This window comes from Sus scrofa, chromosome 8 (genome assembly GCF_054392235.1).
Source record: "Sus scrofa isolate SSC_HxYL_T2T_F1_AM1 chromosome 8, Sscrofa_HxYL_maternal_Yorkshire_Landrace_v2.0, whole genome shotgun sequence".
In the NCBI taxonomy this organism is placed as follows: domain Eukaryota; kingdom Metazoa; phylum Chordata; class Mammalia; order Artiodactyla; family Suidae; genus Sus; species Sus scrofa.
The window spans coordinates 17,890,273-17,909,825 of NC_139390.1; the positions used below are offsets into that span (position 1 = coordinate 17,890,273).

At 41.4% G+C, this 19,553-nt stretch overlaps 1 protein-coding gene across 9 annotated transcripts in view; it reads right to left on the bottom strand.

The window, feature by feature from the left end:
• PPARGC1A (PPARG coactivator 1 alpha) overlaps positions 1-19,553 on the bottom strand; it is a 686,355-nt gene that overhangs the window by 119,038 nt on the left and 547,764 nt on the right. The window contains exon 1 of one of the 9 annotated variants that reach the window (XM_021100440.2): positions 862-1,137. The exons of the other annotated variants lie outside the window; for them this stretch is intronic. Within the exon in view, the coding sequence (XP_020956099.2) occupies positions 862-879 (18 nt within the window). The 5' untranslated portion in view covers positions 880-1,137. Of the gene's footprint in view, positions 1-861; positions 1,138-19,553 lie in introns of those variants that run through there. 9 annotated transcript variants of the gene reach the window in all.

The window sequence follows — 19,553 nt, forward strand, 5'->3', positions numbered from 1 at the left end:
TTAAGGATCTGGCATCGCTGTGAGCTGTGGTGTAGGTCTCACATACGGCTCGGATCCCGCATTGCTGTGGCTGTGATGTAGGCCAGTAGCAACAGCTCTGATTCAATTCGACCCCTAGCCTGGGAACCTCCATATGCCGTGGGTGTAGCCCTAAAAAGACAAAATAAAAATTTTTTAAAATAATAAAAGGCCTAACTCTCCCCTATGTACAGAGGATGGGAGCAAGTGTTATACAGCTCTTTGAATATATTTTTTTTTTTTTTTTTTGCTTTTTAGGGGCACACCTGCAGCACATGGAAGTTCCCAGGCTAGGGCTAGTATTGGAGCTGCAGCTCCTGGCCTACACGATAGCAAGAGCAACTCAACATCTGAACCACGTCTGCAAACTACACTGCAGCTCTCAGCAATGCCAGATCCTTAACCCACTGAGCAGGGCCAGGGATCAAACCTGCATCCTCATGGATACAAGTTGGGTTCGCAACCCACTGAGCCATGACAGGAACTCCTGAATATCTTAAAATAATAATAATAATAATAATAATAATGATGATGCAATAGGTCCCCCTGAAATTGCATGGCCATACTAGCCAGCCTTTCCAAATTAGCCATTAAGCATTCATTCATTCTATAACAATTTCCCCACATTGACACACTGCAAGCAAAGAATAAAATAAAATAAAATAAAAATTTTTAAGACAGGCGCACCCTATTCTTTTTTTTTTCTTGCCTCAACAATCTGCATATAAAACCTCCAAATCTGAGATATAAAAATATTTTTTAATCCCCCAAATTAGAAATAAAACAAAAGCCATAACACCAGCAGGATACTGGGAGGCAGAGATCAAGCCTCTTGATACTCACTTTCAGAACCGAATCCATAAATGATAACACGCGAGACGTGTATCATGCATTTTACTGCAGTGTAAATAGTTGCACGGCAAGTTGAGGGAACACGCACATGGGGCTTCCACAGGCTACTTTTAATTCACAAGGGCAGCGTGACGTGGGAGGGCACTTCGGAGTCATTGCTCAATGAACTCCACAATAGGGCACAAATCTGAAACCCAATCTTTGCCTGATATGGACGTAAGAGCAAATATATACAGTATCATGTGCTTTCCAACAGCCCCGTGTCTCGAGGGAGCTCTCTGACATCAGCAGTGGAGACAGGTGGTTCCCTTTCCAACTGTGGAAAATAAAACCCCACTGCAGAGGCACTAAGTAAATATAGCTGTACTGTAATTTTTCCTTGGTGCACTTCTCCCTGTGATTTCTGTCCTGTGATGATACTTTATCCAAGGAACCCATGCTAATCACTGATTAAACATTTGCAAACTGGCTGAAACTGGCAGTCAAGACACTGCCGGAGGATTCTGTTTTGCTGCTCTGGCCAGGAACGAGAGTTTTCCTCCTCTCGTTGTCAAGTGGCTGCCTCAACCTCAGCTGGCATATGTCACCTTTTGTCCCCGTTCCTAATGCAACCCAACAATATGACAGACAAGAGTCAGACCATCTGAAAATCACATGCATGGAGCAGGTCAATACCAATCTCAGCCAGTTCGAGTCTGAGAACAAAAATCAGCTGAGAGGGACTAAGCCCTGTGTGGCCACAACTATTTGCTTTTGCATTTAAGAATTATTAGCACAAGGGCACCCAGTAACTTGCGTATAAAATTACTTAATTCAACTTCTATTTCCCTTTCTGAACATAGACACTTTTACACTCTGACAGCCGCTGGCCCTTGAAGCATTCTCCTTTTTGTTGTATCTCCTTAGAAACACAAATCTGGTTCCCTGGCAGCGGCGGCTCTAAGCGCCGTACCACATGCCCAAACTAGTTCTCCCTCGCAGCTTTAATTCACAGTAAGTGGCATGAAAGGAGGTCAACCCTTCTCCAAAAACACTCCGAGTTCTTTTCGACTTCAGAATCTATTTTGGAAAGCCACACTCCCTGGGACGTAAAGAGCAGCTTCCCAGTTTGAAATTCTGGCTGTGACTACTGACAACTTTAGGGAATGGCCCTGCAAGAGGCAAGAGCAGGGTGGCGATCCCAGTTCCAGCACCTGAGGATCCTTCTCTTGGGGACATCCGTGAGACCAGAACGTCAGGCGTCGCCATCTCGTCTTTGCCCCCAAGTCACCCTTTCACTGGAACACTGCTTATGGCGTGCATACATGTCATAGCTTCTCTTTCCTGAGGTGTTTATTGAATGCTTAACTCAATAATACCATCTTAATCCCGGACGTTGCCATGGTAACCTACCCCTGTAATAAACAAGTCTGAAGAGTGGGAAACGAAGCAGCAGTACTCCGTTTCCCGTCTCCTTCTTCCCCTTGCAAAGAACAGAGTCCTCTCCACTTTTTGAACTTTTGTAATTCATAGCTCTTTGAGCTAGAGGGACAAGAACAGCAAGGAGAATATGAGAGCCAGCCTTTGCTGCATGTTTGCTTCGTGCCGAGCACTGTGTTGCGTAGTCATACGGGTTACCTCGCTGAGTTCTTACAGTACTGGGAGAGCAAGTGCTATTATCATGCCGACTCTAGGAATAAGTTCGGAATCTCAGAGCATTTAAGGAACTTTTCTAAAGACCAAAAGCTGATATGTCAGAGACGAGGGACCTGAAGTCCACCTTGTCTGACTCCAGACATTCTGCAGACTGTGAAGAAAAATGGCACATGTGGGAGTTCCCGGCATGGCTCAGCGGTAACAAACCCAACTAGGATCCATGAGGACTCAGGGCTCGGGTTCGATCCCTGGCCTCGTTCAGTGGGTTAAGGATCCAGCATTGCCCTGAGCTGTGGTGTAGGTTGCAGATGTGGCTCAGAACTGCCATTGCTGTGGCTGTGGTGTAGGCCAGCAGCTATAACTTCCAATTCAATCCCTAGCCTGGAACTTCCATATGCTACAGGTGAGGACCCCCCCCAAAAAAAAAGACCAAAAAAGAATGGCATTTGTGTTTATACCCCAAAGTCAGATAACTTAGACATCTAAAAGTCTCTCTATGAAGGGAACCACAGCTTCACATTCAGAAGGAAAGTGAAAACACTACACATATCTAGCTAAAACTTCCATGGAAATTGAGAAAAAGCAGAACTCTCAACTTGGTAAATCACTGTAGTTCAATAATAAATAAGTCCATAAATAAATAAATGCCAATAGGCTCACTTTAGCAAAAAAAAAAAAACCTCAAACAGGAACCTGGCCAACACATGGCACCCTTCTCTGGTCAACAAAAGCGGTACCACAAGTCTCTTTGAATGTGATCTGGCAAATCACTTAAAAGAATGCCCCTTTCTCTGTGGATCAACCCCAAAAGTTAACTTGGGGTATCTGATTGAGATCATTGAGAGCAGCCAGACAGCAAAAAAGAACTCTTTGTATAATGCCACTCTTCTCCCTAAATGAAATTAAGACTCCTTTGAAGATGGCAGTTGAAAATAAAGGCCAGATTAGAACACAGCTTAAGACCACATGGAAAACCGTATTACCAAAATGTTTCCCAGCCTCCAAACCTGCTTCCATACATATCTATACCATGAGGTATCAACTATGTGCTTATCTCACTCTAGAACAGCAGCAAATAGACTTAAGTTTGCTTCTTAATATCAGTAGTTGAATAAACACTCAATATATATTTTATAGTCTTTGCTTGGAAGCGTGATCAAACATAGAAAGGTCACACGCGTTAGGCCATTCAAAACGCATTGTGGTACAAGTCTTCAGAGAGGGAGGCTAACCATGTGGCTTACAAATCACCTCTGATTTATGAAATATAAACTAAACTTTGTGGAATATACGTCTCCCCCAAAAAAAGGTAGACTTGGAGGAGTTTGTGGCTCTGGTCTTGAAAGAGTTATAACTAAGACTTGAAGTAGCTGGGTTACCTGGTGAACGAGAGGGCCATCATTCAATGGGACAGCTTCGAAAGTAAATGGCCCTGAGTTCAAGGCCAGAATAGGCTGTGTCCTCTGAGACCCTCACATCTCCGGGAGCCTAGAAGAACAAAGGCTCCTTGGAGAGGTGGGCCTGTGCCATTCGTTCTCAAATCCCCATGGCCACCATCACGACCATGCCTTAAGAAACATCAAAACCACACCGATTATAACTGAAGAGGAATGAAAGTTGCATGCTTTGGCTTTGTAAGATTGTGAGGTCTGATCTGAAGGTAATGATTTTAAAAAGTAAAACTCACCTTCTAAAAGAGCATTAAGCCAAGTTCACATTCTTGATCCCCTTCTAGGTATGCACATTATGCTGCTAGGAACAAACACTTTGAAGTAGAATCTCATTTAGATGGATGCAGAATACACTGGCTGTGAAGGCTGTGCCCTCAGCAAGGAGCACCAGACACAAACATGAGTAGGAAGTCATTTCAATACACTTTACCTCAAACCTATGGGCTGACCTACTTAATTTCTCTGTGTCTTCATTTTTCCATCTAGAAAATGGACACAAAGCCTACCTTTCAGACTCATCGTGGAGATTCTGATGAGGTGTAGGTAGGGAGTGTGCCGATTGAATGCCTCACCTGCCACAGGAGCTACACAAATGCCCACCGCCTTCCCTTTTCAAATTTATCAGATTCAATGATGTCTCTGGCCCGCCACTTCTTCTTCTCCCTCCTCTCCTGAGGCATTTTTGGCTGCATCAGTGGCACGTGGAAGTTCCTGGGCCAGAGACTGAACCTGCACCACAGCAGTGACACAAGCCACAGCAGGGGCCATGCTGGATCCTTAACCCTCTGAGCCACCAGAGAACTCTGTCTTAAAGCCTTTTAAAGAAATATATAGCCAAGAAAGTTTTTGTACCCTCTATCCATTGGAGAAGCCATTGAGACTTGTGAATACACAAATGTGTGTGAGGACCAGGGCTCCCGTTTCCCTCCCCAGCGTTGCCTTGCCCACTTACGGTGGGGAGAGAAGGAAGGAAAACTCTGCTTGGAGCATAAAGTGCGCCCCAACTTTATGTGTCAAGTTGTAAGAAAGGCATTTTTCAAGATCAAAAATGAGTGTGAAAGAAAAATCTTGAAAACGTTTAAATGGAAAAAAATGATAGTTGGATTTATCATCAGTGTTTTAGTCATTGCAAGTTTGGGCAAATGTACGAAGAAAGAGAGAGTACAAATTGCCACCAAATGTCACTTGCTTCAAAAGAATGTGTGACAGGCAATATCTACAGTTTCCAACTTCAAATGTCCCTTTAGGTATTTATAGGCAAATTACTAAGGACTAAATACGAAAACTCAAAATTTTGAAGATGCGGAAATAGCTGAAATGCAGTAATTTCCCATTCAGGAAAAACAACAACAACAGAAACCAAGGAAAACCTGAAAGTTAGATTTGTCATATGCACCAAAGCTCTCTTTGAATATCTGCATCATAAAACTCCTATAGAGTTTAAAATAAGTAAATGCCCAGAGTTTAAAATAAGTAAATAAATTAAACTGGTGACGTCAGAGAGAAGAAATGTATTCTCGGAATCCATATATTGCTCTTCTAAATATTATCAGTAACCACCACCACTTGAAAAGGGAATAGGAAAGAAGAAAGAAAACACCTCGCTGCTTGGAAAATTATCCACAAAGAATCCATCTCTGCAATTCATGTCTTCGGTGGATATTTATAGTCTCTCAGACAGTAACTTGACACCTGTCAAAGAGTGTGAGATGGACTTCCTTCTCCTCCACTTGAACTCTGCCTAGTAAATACTAACTGTTCATCATCTTCCCACCTTGTAAAGGTAGGTAAAGTCGATCCTAAAGATTGCAGTTAAAACTCCAATTCCCTGCTAAAAGGCTTGGGGGTTGAAAGACTATCCCGGCACCAAGATGCCATGGTCAAGAGGAAGACACATGACCAATCTCTCTATGCTACACCACCTGTGTGGGAAATCATGCAGCTGCAGGAGTGTAGAATGCAAAAAAGGGGAAATGGCCAGAGGTTACAAGTCAGCAAATCAATAAGACTCTACTACACTCCCAAAGATGGTCCAGAAATGATACAGTGGAACTTACAAAACAGAAACTGACTCAAAGATTTCAAAACCAAACGTATGGTTACCAAACAGGAAACGTGGCAAGGAGATGGATAGATTCAGAGGTTGATACACACACACACACACACACACACACACACACACACACTACTATATATAAAACAGATGCTGAAAAAAATGTACTGTATAGCACAGGGAAACTCATTCAACACTATGTAATAATCTATATGGGAAAAGAACTAGAAAAGGAATGGAGATATAAATATATGTATTTTTTTTTCTTTGTTGTATTTCTGAAACTAACACAACTTTGTAAGTCAACTATATTCCAGTATAATTAAAAAAAAAAAAGGAAGAAAAAAAAAGATGGTCCAGCAACGTGCCAGGGGCTTAACCTGTGTAAGTTGTATAATTTTTTCTTTGAGCTAATGGAACATTTATTTATTTACATAACACATGTGGTTTTAATTACTCAATGAATTTTATTACATTTATAGGTGTACAACAATCATCACAACCAAATTTTATAGCATGTCCATCCCAAACCCTCAGTGCCTCCCCCCACCCCCCAACCTGTCTCCTTTGGAAACCATAACTTTTTCAAAGTCTGTGAGTATCTGTTCTGCAAAGAAGTTCATTGTGTCCTTTTTTTAGATTCCACATGTAAGTGATAGCATTTGATGTTGGTCTCTCATTGTCTGACTGACTTCACTTAGCATGATAATTTCTAGGTCCATCCATGTTGGCACAAATGCCATTATTTCATTCCTTTTAATGGCTGAGCAATATTCCATTGTGTATATGTACCACCCCTTCTTTATCCACTCCTCTGTCGATGGACATTTAGGTTGTTTCCATGTCTTGGCTATTGTATATGGTGCTGCAATGAACATTGGAGTACATGTGTCTTTTCGAGTCGTGGTTTTCTCTGGATAGATGCCCAGGAGTGGGATTGCTGGCCACCTTACACCAGCCAGAACGGCCATCAGCAAAGTCTAAAACAAGTGCTGGAGAGGGTATGGAGAAAAAGGAACCCTATTGCACTGTTGGTGGGAATGTAAATTGGTGCAAGGTTGCATAATTTTCTTCCCTGAAAGTGCTTACATTCTAAGAGTGAGTGAAATGAAAGGTCAGTCTCATAATCAAACAACACACCCACATGTGAACGGAACAACAGCAAGTATATTGAGGCAGAAGAGATGGGGATAAGCCTGGGGCTTGCAAACAGATCAGATACACAGCCTAGAGTGAGAATGCCATCCAGACCCTGTGAAAACTTTAGAGGCCTCTGCCCCACAGGTAATTCAAAATAAAAACTAGACTCATTACTAAATAGCATGTGTAGAGAGAAGGCAATCAAGTTCTAACCTTTGTCACCATAGCTGTTTCCAGTAATCCCTTAAAACAAAGACTACAGCCTTTCACAGGAAATGCTGTCCCCTTGCATGGGTGTCCTCTTTTGTGGGTGTCCTCCTTTGTGGAGTGTCCTATTCACTGGTTTAGGGTAGTGCTAGGTAGTCCTGCGGGGGTGCCAACTTGCAAATCATGGAAAATAGAGACATGTTTTGCCAGGATCTTGCCCATCCATTCATGTGTCCACCAATAAAGTTTGAGGATCCAGAATGAATGAGTGCAAGAGGCATACATGGCTGGAAAAGAGCATGTAGATACCTACAGCTTTGCAGGTACCTGCAGAGCCCCCAGAAAGATATGAGGCAGGAGGGGATAATGAGGGAGAGACCGCATTCCCTTTAAAATGAGGCTGACATAGGTGGCTCGTTAGCACAGTAGGAGAGTGTCAGGCTCATAAAATAAGGCCGACCTGAGGGCAGAATCAGGCTCTGACCCTTCCTGACTCTCTGAAATGAGTCAATACACTTAATCTCCCTGGACCTCTAGAAAAGAGGGATGACACCACTGACCTCACGGAGGATGTAAGGATGAGAGATCTAGCTTGGCACCTGTAGCTATCTGGTTAGGTGTTAGTTTTCCTCAATATTACAGGGGCTAGAAAATAAAAGGTCCTGGTGACAAATGATGAATCATACAGGGTCCAGTGTTAGCTGCTCAGGGAAATACAAAGAAATATGAAAAGCAGTGAGAGCCAAGATCTGGCTCTCAACCAGGTGGTAGGAAGCAGCTGCTCATGTGTAGGATGCAGTCTTGGAAATCAGTCTTTAACCCACAAGATTCCAGGAAGTAACTGGACCAGAGATATAAAATCAAAAGTCATGAAAAACAGAGATAGGTGGTTTTTCAAAAATACAGCCCAATGTATGATGGGCACCACGTACCCACTACTATTCTAAGCTCTTTAACATATTATCTTATGAAATAGGAATTATTGTTAACCTTCTTTATTGCAGATGGAGAAAGAGACACAAAAAAGTCAAAGACATTGCCCAAGACTCTACATCTAATAAATGGTAAGCTTGGAACTCGAACCTCAGCAACCTGGTTCCAGGGTGCAATTCCTTGACCTCGACACTGAAGTGTCTCCCTCTGCTGCCTGACACAGTTCTTAATCTTTACTAACGAAAACTCTGTGATACACTTCAGCTATGTGGTTGAATCTGATCTGGCTCCTGGCTTCACAGACCCCACAGTTTTAGAGGGATAATGGAATCTGTGAGTCTGGAGCAACCGTACAAGAGGAATTTGTGGAACAAAGAACGTAGAAAACTAGGCTTTTCTTTAATTGAATTGTAGTTGATTTATAATGTTGTCTTAATTTCTATTACACAGCAAAGTGATTCAGATTATATATATATATTCACTCATATATACACATACATATACATTCATATATATATACACACATTCTGATTCTTTTCTGGAAGAGAGTGGGGAAGGAGAAGCAGGTGTTCTCAGAACAGAGCTCTTCTCTCATCTTCCCTTCTTTGAAACCACTGTGTGTGCCCAGCACAGTGTGGGTCTCACCTGGTAGAAATAATCACTTTTGTCATCTTTTTATTATCAAGATAATTATATTTTCTACTGATCTTACAAATATGAGTAAAATACAATCGACCCTCTTTCAGGGAGTTTCGTGATCGTGTGAGAGATATGAACGTAAATAACTCTAACATGGGTTCACATGGTTTTGTGATGGTCCTGAAATCTTGAGATGACAGACATGATGGACAATTAGAATCCTAATACGAGTAATGACACCAACTGCTCATAGTTACCTGATGATCGTCTTAACGGGCCATCAGTCTGACAGCATCTGCTGTTATCTGTTGATGAACTGGGATAAATGGCCGTGAACGTGACCAAGAAACCCAGGTTAAACGCTATTTAGTCAATGGTTTCCAAATGGACAAAAGATTGACAATGTCTGTCATGGGCGAGAGGAACCACGATATGTGAATATGAATTATTTCATCAAGAAAAATATACTAAAATGTGCATCGATGGCTTTGGAAAGGACTCATTTTTAAAGAAATGCAGTCCCGTGGGCTGTTTGGGAGCTACCTGTCCCCAGACGTAAACAGTCACAAGTTGAATAATCATAAAATGGAAAGACTAAAACAGGTAATCAGGATTAGGAAAAGACAGCCAGTAGGAAAAACTACTTTTTTTAAGTAGAAAACGCTCTTAGAAAGATTTTTTTGGAGTTCCCGTCATGGCGCAGTGGTTAATGAATCCGACTAGGAACCATGAGGTTGCGGGTTCAATCCCTGGCCTTGCTCAGTGGGTTAAGGATCCGGCATTTCCGTGAGCTGGGGTGTAGGTCACAGACGAGGCTCGGATCCCGAGATGCTGTGGCTCTGGTGTAGGCCGGCGGCTACAGCTCCAATTAGACCCCTAGCCTGGGAACCTCCATATGCCACAGGAGTGGCCCTAGAAAAGGCAAAAAGACAAAAAAAAAAAAAAAAAAGATTTTTTTAAGTTTAAAAAAAATTTAAAAATTTTACTACAGTTGATTTACAGTGTTCTATCAATTTCTGCTGTGCAGAAAAGTGTGTATATGTATATATATATACATATACACATTCTTTTTCTTATAATACCCTCCGCCATGTTCACCTCAAGTGACTGGACATAGTTCCCTGTGCTATAGAGCAGGACCTCATTGCTTACCCACTCCAAATGCATCGTTTGCATTTACTAGCCCCAGACTTACAGTCCATCCCACTCCCTCCACCTCCCCCTTGAATTCCAGGTGAAGAGATGGCATTTTCAAAAGCAGGTCCTCAGGTGCTGGGCCGGGCTGAGAGCAGCATGGTCCAGACAGAGCCTCACACCCCTGACCCTTACGCTAACCTTGGCTCCCAGCCACATGGCCTGAGGGAAGGTGTGAAGGTTCTCTGTGCCTTGGTTTCCTCATCTATAAAACAGCGCTGACTGTGCCTGCTTCTTAGGCTCTTCGAAGGATTCTAAGGTCTTTGGCAGCTGTAACTAACATCTCCAATCAGGTGACTTTATAAGTAAAGCAGATGATCCTCCGTAATGGGGATGGACCTCAATCAATCAACTGAAAGCTGTAACACCAAAAATTGGGGTTGCCCCAAGAAGAAGGAATTCTGCTTCAGGGCTGCTAACCTAAAGATCCTGCCTGAGTTTCCAGCCTGCTAGCCCCATCATCAGATCTATAGATTTTAAGCTTTCCAGCCTTCCCAATCATGTGAACTAGTTTCTTCAAAATTCTCTCTTTCTCTCCCTCTGCCCCTTCCCCTCCCTGTAACGGGCCATCAGTCTCATGGTACGTGTTGTTAACTATTGATAAATGGGATATATGACCATGAATTTAATCAAGAAACACATGATAAACTGCAATTAGTCAAAGGCTAGTAGTCAATGGCTTCCCTTTCCCACCACCCACTATACCTGTCTATCTCTACCACCCTCTTCCTCTCTCTCTCCCACTCCCATGTAATAAATGAGCATATGGAATGTAGGCCTTTCATTGGAGTCCCCGTTGTGGTGCAGTGGAAACAAATCCGAATAATATCCATGAGGATGCGGGTTCGATCCTTGGCCTCACTCAGTGGGTCTGGGATCCAGTGTTGCCGTGAGCCGTGGTCTAGATCCCAAATGAGGCTTGGATCCCACGTTGCTGTGGCTGTGGCATAGGCCAGCAGTTGTAGCTCAGATTTGATCCTTAGCCTGGGAACTTCTATATGCTGTGGGTATGGCCCTAAAAAGACAGAAGCAAAAAAAAAAAAAAGAATGCTGGCTTTTCATCAGTAGGAGACAAATTTGTCAAATGCCTAAAAGCCCAGGAATATAATATTTAATGCAATTTCAGAAGTAAGTTAGGGAGTTCCCATCGTGGCTCAGCAGTTAATGAACCTGAACAGCATCCAGAGGTTGAAGGTTCGATCCCTGGCCTCACTCAGTGGGTTAAGGATCCGGCGTTGCTGTGAGCTTCGGTGTAGGCTGGCGGCTGCAGCTCCAATTGGACCCTTAGCCTGGAAACCTCCATATATATGCCATGGGTGTGGCTCTAAAAAGACAGAAAAGAGACAAAAAAAAAAAAAGTTAGGACTCTCAGAAGAAAAGAAATGCAAATAAAATTAGACAAAGATATTTCTAACATAATCTCCATGAAGACAAAGACATTACCTTGTTCACAATTATGTCCATAGGTCTAAAATTGTAACTAACCAACTTAAAAAAAAAAATGTTGAAAATGAATAAATGCCAGAATTCTATAGCTATGTAGATCAAGGTAGGAGAAGTTTTCCTATCACTTGGTATCCACCCAAACCATTTTACTTCTGAGCTATCAGAACATCATGCACGAGATGCATATTCATTCATCCATCTTTATATCCATCCACTCACAAAACATGCACTGAGCACCTGCCACATTCTATAGGCTGTGCCGGCCTTCTGGCTGTGGAGATAAAGATAAGTCTTCCCTTTGGAGCACCACAGGCTGCTAAGTGAGCAGAGGAATAAACAAGTGCAATGATATTAGCAGAAGATATTAGAGTATAGCCATGTAAGAGGGGCTGGGCAAGCTCAGAGGATGGACAGAGATCTCTTCTGGAAGGGCTTCATTCACTCATCCATGAATTCCTTTTTAAAATTAATCTTTTTTTTTTTTTTTTGTCTTTTTAGGGCCACTCCTGTGGCATATGGAGGTTCCCAGGCTAGGGGTCTGATCAGAGTTGTAGCCGCCAGCCTACGCCACAGCCACAGCAAGGCTAGATCCAAGCTACATCTGTGACCTAAACCACAGCTCACAGAAATGCCAGATCCTTAACCCACTGAGCAAGGCCAGGGATCGAACTCACAACCTCATGATTCCTAGTCAGATTCGTTTCTGCTGTGCCACAATAGAAACTCCCAAAATTAATCTTTATTAAGGTGAACTCTGTGCTGAGCACTAGGCTACGTCCAGGGAAGATAGTCTAATAAATGATATTAATAATGGGTAAGTTATATCGAGTGCTTACCATGTTTCGGGCACATTCGAAGCCCTTTACTGTATTTATAGATTCTCTTTATACCGCTAGGGAACTGGGTATGAGTTTTCCATATTGGACAGTCATATTGACGTACATTCTCCTATTTACCCTTCAAAGAGTTATTGATCACCAACTACCTAGAAGGTACTTGGCAAGGCACCAGCTTGACTAACTCATAACCTCTGCCCTTTCAAGTTTCCCCAAAACTTGAGACTATGATTAAGAACACAACCCAGGAGTTCCCGTCATGGCTCAGTGGTTAATGAATCCGATTAGGAACCATGAGGTTGCAGGTTCAATCCCTGGCCTCTCTCAGTGGGTTAAAGATCTGGTGATGCCATGAGCTGTGGTGTAGGTTGCAGACGTGGCTTGGATCTGGTGTTGCTGTGGCTCTGGTATAGGCCAGTGGCTACAGCTCTGATTACTACCCCTAGCCTGGGAACCTCCATATGCTGAGGGTGCGGCCCTAAAAAAGGCAAAAAGACAAAAAAAAAAAAAAAAAAAAAAAAAAAAAAAGAACACAACCCAAAGATTTTTTTTCACTTTAAAAAAAACACTGAAGTGTAGTTGCTTTACAATGTTGTGTTAGCTTCAAGTGTACAGCAAAATGATTCAGTTACACGTGTGTGTACAACAAAGTAATTCAGTTTTATATATATATAATTTTATATATAATATATATATTCTTTTTCAGATTCTTTTCAATTATGGGTTATTACAAGGTGTTGAATATAGTTCCCTGTGCTATACAGTAGGTCTCTATTTGCCTCTTTTATATACAGTAGCGTGTATCTGTTCATCCCAGACACCTAACTGTTGACAGTGTGTTGTCCTCTCCTTACACAAGAAAAATACCCAAAGAGAAATATTAACATACATGATGGAGAAATCTTCAAAAGTATGTTTAAAAACAAAACTCTCTAATTTTTTGTGACCAAGGACTAGACCCCATATCTAGGTCAACTCTAGGTCACCATCGCCTGAACCGAACACAGTTGCCTGGGAGGTCAGTCAACACCAGCGATTTCCATCACCTTCCAGGCACTAACACTAGCATAAAGTATGATTTCTCAAGCTCTCAAAGCTAAAAGTGCAGCATAGTAGCACAAGATGTTGACATAAATATCTTGCATTATTGATAAATAGCTTGAATTTGTCATCAATTAACACCAACTATATATTGCAACTGTTTCTAAATGAAGCCTTATAAATAACTGTAGTTTTAATTGCTCGTGGAAATGACAACATCCATCAACATTTACAACTCCTGCTAAGTAGCTCCATGGTCCTAGGAAGTTTCACCATCACTTTAAAAGGTTACAGCAACAAAAGAGCAAAGATTTTTGTCTCAGAAGAAAAAGACCAATTCTATCCAGGAAACACAAATTTAAACTTTCTTGGGAAGAGAGACAGAGACAGGGAGAGAAAGAAAAAAAAAAAAGAGAGAGTGAGAGTTGTGAGCACTGGGGAGAAAGTAATAAAAGCAATAAAAGAAAAGGGAGCGTCCCCAAGGAAATCAGAGATGAGATTTCAGTCCATATGGGAAAAAAAAAAGGAGGGGGGAATTCCTTTGAGCTCAGGGAAAATGGGCTATTTGGTTTCTTTTGCACTTTTCATTGACTCGATTCATTTTTTTTTTTTTGATATTTAAAATGTATATTCTATCTATTTCCAAAAATGGAATTCTGGATTACATATGAAGCTAGACACATAAAACAAGACAATAAAAATGAAAACCAGATCAAAACAGGTTAAAAGGAGCAAGGAAGTAAACACTAGTTATAGCTTTGGAATGCACCACTTTTCTGGTAACTGAGTTCTGAATTTACTTCTGAGTTTCCTGGCCATTTGGACAAAAATCAAAAAGGGTATGTTAAATAAATATTCACCATCCCACAAAAGGAAATAGGACTTCTCTGACCTCTCCGGCATCACCGTAACCCCAGCCCTACTCCCAGTGCCCAGCCATTACTATCCTTATTCCTTTTATATTTTTCTTCAGAGCATTTATCAATTTTCTAAATTTTATATTTTTTGTTTATTTTCTGTCCCTTTCCACTAGAAGGTAAGATCCATGAGGACAGGCATCCATTTTTTGTTCACTATTTTATCTCAGTTCCTACAATTGTGCCTGGCACATGGTAGATTACATATGCATAAACACTATCATGTAGTCAAGAGTGATTTTATTCTCAATACTGAATTCCAGAAGAAATTGATCATGAGGTCCCCTAAATAGATAATACCAAACTATGAGGCCATGCTGGAATGTGGAGATAATCGGGCCGACAATCCATGACAAGCAAAAAATAAGAGGCACATGATGGAGAAGCAAAAAATAAGAGGCACATGATGGAGAAAAAGAATGTATATATATATATATGCATGAGTGGGTCACTTTGCTGTACAGTAGGCATTGACAGAACACTGAAAACCAACTATAATAGAAAAAACAAAAATCATTGAAAAATTTTTAAAAAAATTAAAAAGAGGCATATGCAAACGTATAGAGACAAGAGAACAGAGTTAGTTAATTTCAGTTACCAAACCCACTTCCTCCCACCCTGCACCTTCTCTCTGGCAACATGATGTAATTGTGAAGCATGTGAACTCTGGAGTCAAGCAAACTGGTTTTCAGTGCTGTCTCTATAAGCTTATGAGCTGTGTGACCTTTGACAATTCACTTAACCTCTCTGGGCCTCAGTTTCTTCATCTGTAAAATATAGATAATAATAGGACCTACTCAAAGGACTACTGTGATAATTAAAAGAGTTTATATGTGTAAAGCAATCAGAATATTGCCTGACACACAGTCACACTAAGTACTGTGAGTTGATTTGAACTTGTGCCCTTCATTTGTAAAACACGGGTAATAACTCCCCTTGGAGAAGTCGTAAGGATCAAGGACATTAATATATGTTAATGCACTTAAGTTTCTTAATGGATGGCTTTTTTTTTTATTTTTCATGAGTGTAGCACATGTTCACCATATATTTTCAAAAAAAATGCAGAAAGATAGAAAAGAGACAAAGTCTCCTACATTCCAGTAAACAGTGATAACCACTATTGGCATTTTCTCGTATAAATTTCCAGGTTGCTTTCAATGCCATATCTACATACAGATATAGATGCGTCTTTGAAAATATAATTTTTAAATAGCATTAGACCTGTACAATACACTGCTCTGAGACCTGCTTTTTTAAAAACTTATCATGGGTGTTATATCAGTAAATAAAGATCTACATCATTCTGTACAATAGCTGCCTAGTATTCCATCGTACGAAAGTGCCTTGATTTATTCAGCCAATACTCCATTCACAGACAGTTAGGTTGTTTCCAATTTGTGAAAGTGCTTGGTAAACGACAGAGTAATATACAAATGTGAGCTATCATCACCATTATTTTTAACATAAATATCTAGACATCACCATGAAACTTCTGAAAGGTCTTTTTTCACTGTTACTTCAACCCCCTGGAGATGATGCTTTGATCTAATTGTATGGAGTCCATCATTCAAAATGCATAACGTTTAGGGATCCTATGACTGAATCAGAAAAACAAGAACTACTACATCCGAACCAGAGGAAGGTATTAGGGAATGTTCCTCAGAGCCTACTGCTCAGGACAAAGACCATGTCCTCACTCCCTCTCCTTTCTCAAAGACTGACATCTCCTTTCAGAATCTGTCCATGGCTTCAGGGTGCTATTTTTTTCTTAACAGTGAAGTCCCATTATGCAAAAGGCAAAAGAGATGACATGTGTTTGCTCAGCCCAAGTTGAAGATATAAAGAAAAAGGTGACATCTGTGAGCACTTAACTGAGTAGCTAACACTTAAAGGATACACCTTGTAAGCAGCGGAGTTTGCAGCTACATTCGTTTACATCATTGCCCCTCCTACACTCCGAGTTCCTTGAGATTAGAAACCATGTCCTGTCCTTCCATGTAGCCTCGTCTTTGCCTAATAGAAGGCCTCATAGGAGTAGATGCATAATACATGTTGTTCACTGGTGAGGGAGCAGGTGAAATAACGTCTGAGGTCTTTGAACTCACATATTTAAGCTCATTGATTAACAACTGAAACTAAAAGTGCCAACATATTCTCTGACAATAAAACCTGCCAAATTATTTCTGGTAGAATAGAGTTGGGTAGGGCATCCAAACGCATGAAAACAAGTGATTTGGAATTGCTACTCTTTTTTTTTTTTACAATAAATTTTCTCCATTAATTAATGTTGTGACTTAGAGCAAATGTGCATGGCGGGAAACAGAGGGCCCTGCTGATATCAATTTTACAGAAGAAGGAGGCTATGCATTGAGATATATTGCAGATATTCTACTTCCTAACTCAGGTCCCAGCATGGGATGGATGCATTCAGCTTTTAAAACTCTGGCCTTTTACCTCTTCAAGGCTACAATTAACTTCACTGTGAGTTTCATTCATTCAACAAATATTTACTGCCTGCCCAACATATACCAGGCCCCCTGCAGCAAGAGCTAGATTTGGGAAGGACCAATATGACAAAAAAATAATTTAAATTCAAATAGATTATATGTAAACATTCTAGGTCTCTTAACAATGGATCATCATGGCAAATATTATTCATGACTATCAAAGATAGGGTTTATGCATTATTATCTGTTGGTATTAAAATAGGAACGTGTCACTCCAATCAGGAGCTAACCTAACACGGAAATTAGCAAATAGATCTCATTGTCTCTTGCCTATTCCAGCTATTTCATAATGACTACCGGGAATTCATTGTTTAAAAAAAATTCAACCATTGGAATTCCCATTGTGTCTCAGTGGGTTAAGAACCCGACTAGTATCCATGAGAATGTGGGTTTGATCCCTGACCTCGCTCAGCAGATTAAAGGATCCAGCATTGCTGTGAGCTGTGGTGCAGGTCGCAGACACAGCTCAGCTCAGATCTGGCAATTGCAGTGGCTGTGGTGCAGGCGGACAGCTGCAGCTCCAATTAGACCCCTAGCCCAGGAACTTCCATATGCCCCATGGGTGCAGCCCTAAAAAGACAAAAAAATAAAAAGTAAAAATAAATAAAAATGTCGACCATGTCTAAAATACTGGGAACAGTTCTGCAATCAATGAGTAATGCCTGCCACGCATAAAGACTGGGGTATGTAGTCTGTGTGTCAAGAATTTGCCATTCCTATTCCACATATTTCATATTGACCCTGCTCCTGTATTCTGTGCTGTTCTCTCTGGATAACTCTATTCTACTGGACCTTTGTGAGTTATTTGAGGATTCATCTCTTTCATGAACCATGACCTAATAGCATGGTTCATATCGAATGCTTCCCCCATCCACACTGCACCATCTAGCACTCGATTACATGCTAAGCTTCGCCCTTCTCCAGCTTCTTCATTTGAATATGTCTAATTTTGAAAAATAAAATCATAAAGTTTCCTGAGGGAAATAGCCTTTTATCTTCATTCTTTTTGGTCCCTGCAGCACGGAGCACCCTGCTAGCTTTATCAAAGTACTCCGCAGGTATTTTTTGTATGGTTGCATGGGGAAAAGATCAGTCTCAGAGTCCTCCAACCTGGCTTCTTATACTAGTTCTCCACTTAGCACGTACATGACTTTGTATAAATTTATGTCACGAGTGTGGGCCTCAGTTATTCCACCTCTAATACAGAGAGGTGGCAACGGAAAATCGCGAAGTTCCCAAATCAACCTAGCATTCAACAGTTCTATATATCTTAGAGGATATGTTGCTTTAAGGAAAATTTTTGCTGTTTGAAATATCTCTTTTCATCGAATAAAGGAAGAGATATTTTTTCTTTGAAAAAGAAGTGAATTGCAAATCCTCTTGAGAGGCAGCTCAGCTTTCACTCTGTATTCTAACTTCCCAATAAATGAATGGTGATTCTCTCCTCTTGCTTCAGCCCTTAAAGAAAGCCCATCCTCTTACTAATAGAAAATAGGATTTGAGTGATGGCTTTTATACTAATTGGTCAGGAGCCTTAGATAAAATATTGTTATTGACAGAATGCTCTCCTCTTCCATGCATTGATAAAGTGGCTTAGCAGCACAAGTAGAGAGGAAAGAGAGCACAAAGGAAAAGTACCTGAGGAGTTCCCGTCATGGCTCCACAGTAATGAACCTGACTAGAATCCATGAAGATGCAGGTTCGATCCCTGGCGTCGCTCAGTGGGTTAAGGATCAGGTGTTGCCGTGAGCTGCGGTGTAGGCTGCAGACACAGCTCGGACTCTGCATTTCTGTGGCTGTGGTGTAGGCTGGCAGCTGCAGCCCTGATTAGACCCCTAGCCTGGGAACCTCCATATGCCACAGGGATGGCCCTAAAAAAAAAAAAAAAAAAAAAAAAAAAAAGTACCTGAAACTTGAGTCAGACTAGAAGAGTCAGGATGGTAAGGTTCTTGCTAATAAGAGACCCTGCTAAGAGGAGATAACAGCAGCCAACATATTCAACAAGCCAATGGGCACAGGAAAGCGAGTATCACCAGCGGCAGGTGAGAGGTTAAGCGCGAAGGTCTAAAAGTCTGACTCATTCTGTTTGACCCTTGAGGTTCCACCTCGGATCAAATGTAAATGAAATCATTTTAGAGACTATAATTTCTAACTCAGCCAGAACAGTGGTATGCATCAAGAAATCCCATCACAATCTGTCAAAAGCTATCTATTGATTTTAAAAGATAAAACATAAAATGTTCAAAGGAGCCTCATAAATGTAATGGTATGGTTAAGATCAAGTGCAGGGAAGCTTCCACCAGGGGACTGTATTCTGCTGCGGCAGGTGATGAACTCACTCAGGAATCTGCCAGGTCTTTCCCTAGAAAGGAGCCTCCAGCTACTATGACTTAACCTACCTACATTTTATTTTATTTTATTTCTTTCTTTATTTTGCTTTTTTAGGACCGCACCCACGGCATACGGAGGTTCCCAGGCTAGGGGTCCAATCAGAGCTACAGCTGCCGGCTTATGCCACAGGCAGCTCAATGCCAGATCCGAGCCACGTCTGTGACCTGCACCACAGCTCATGGAAATGCTGGATCCTTTGCCCTCTGAGCGAGGACAGGGATCGAACACGCATCTTCATGGATACTAGTCGGATTCGTTTCTGCTGAGCTATGACGGGAACTCCAACCTACCTA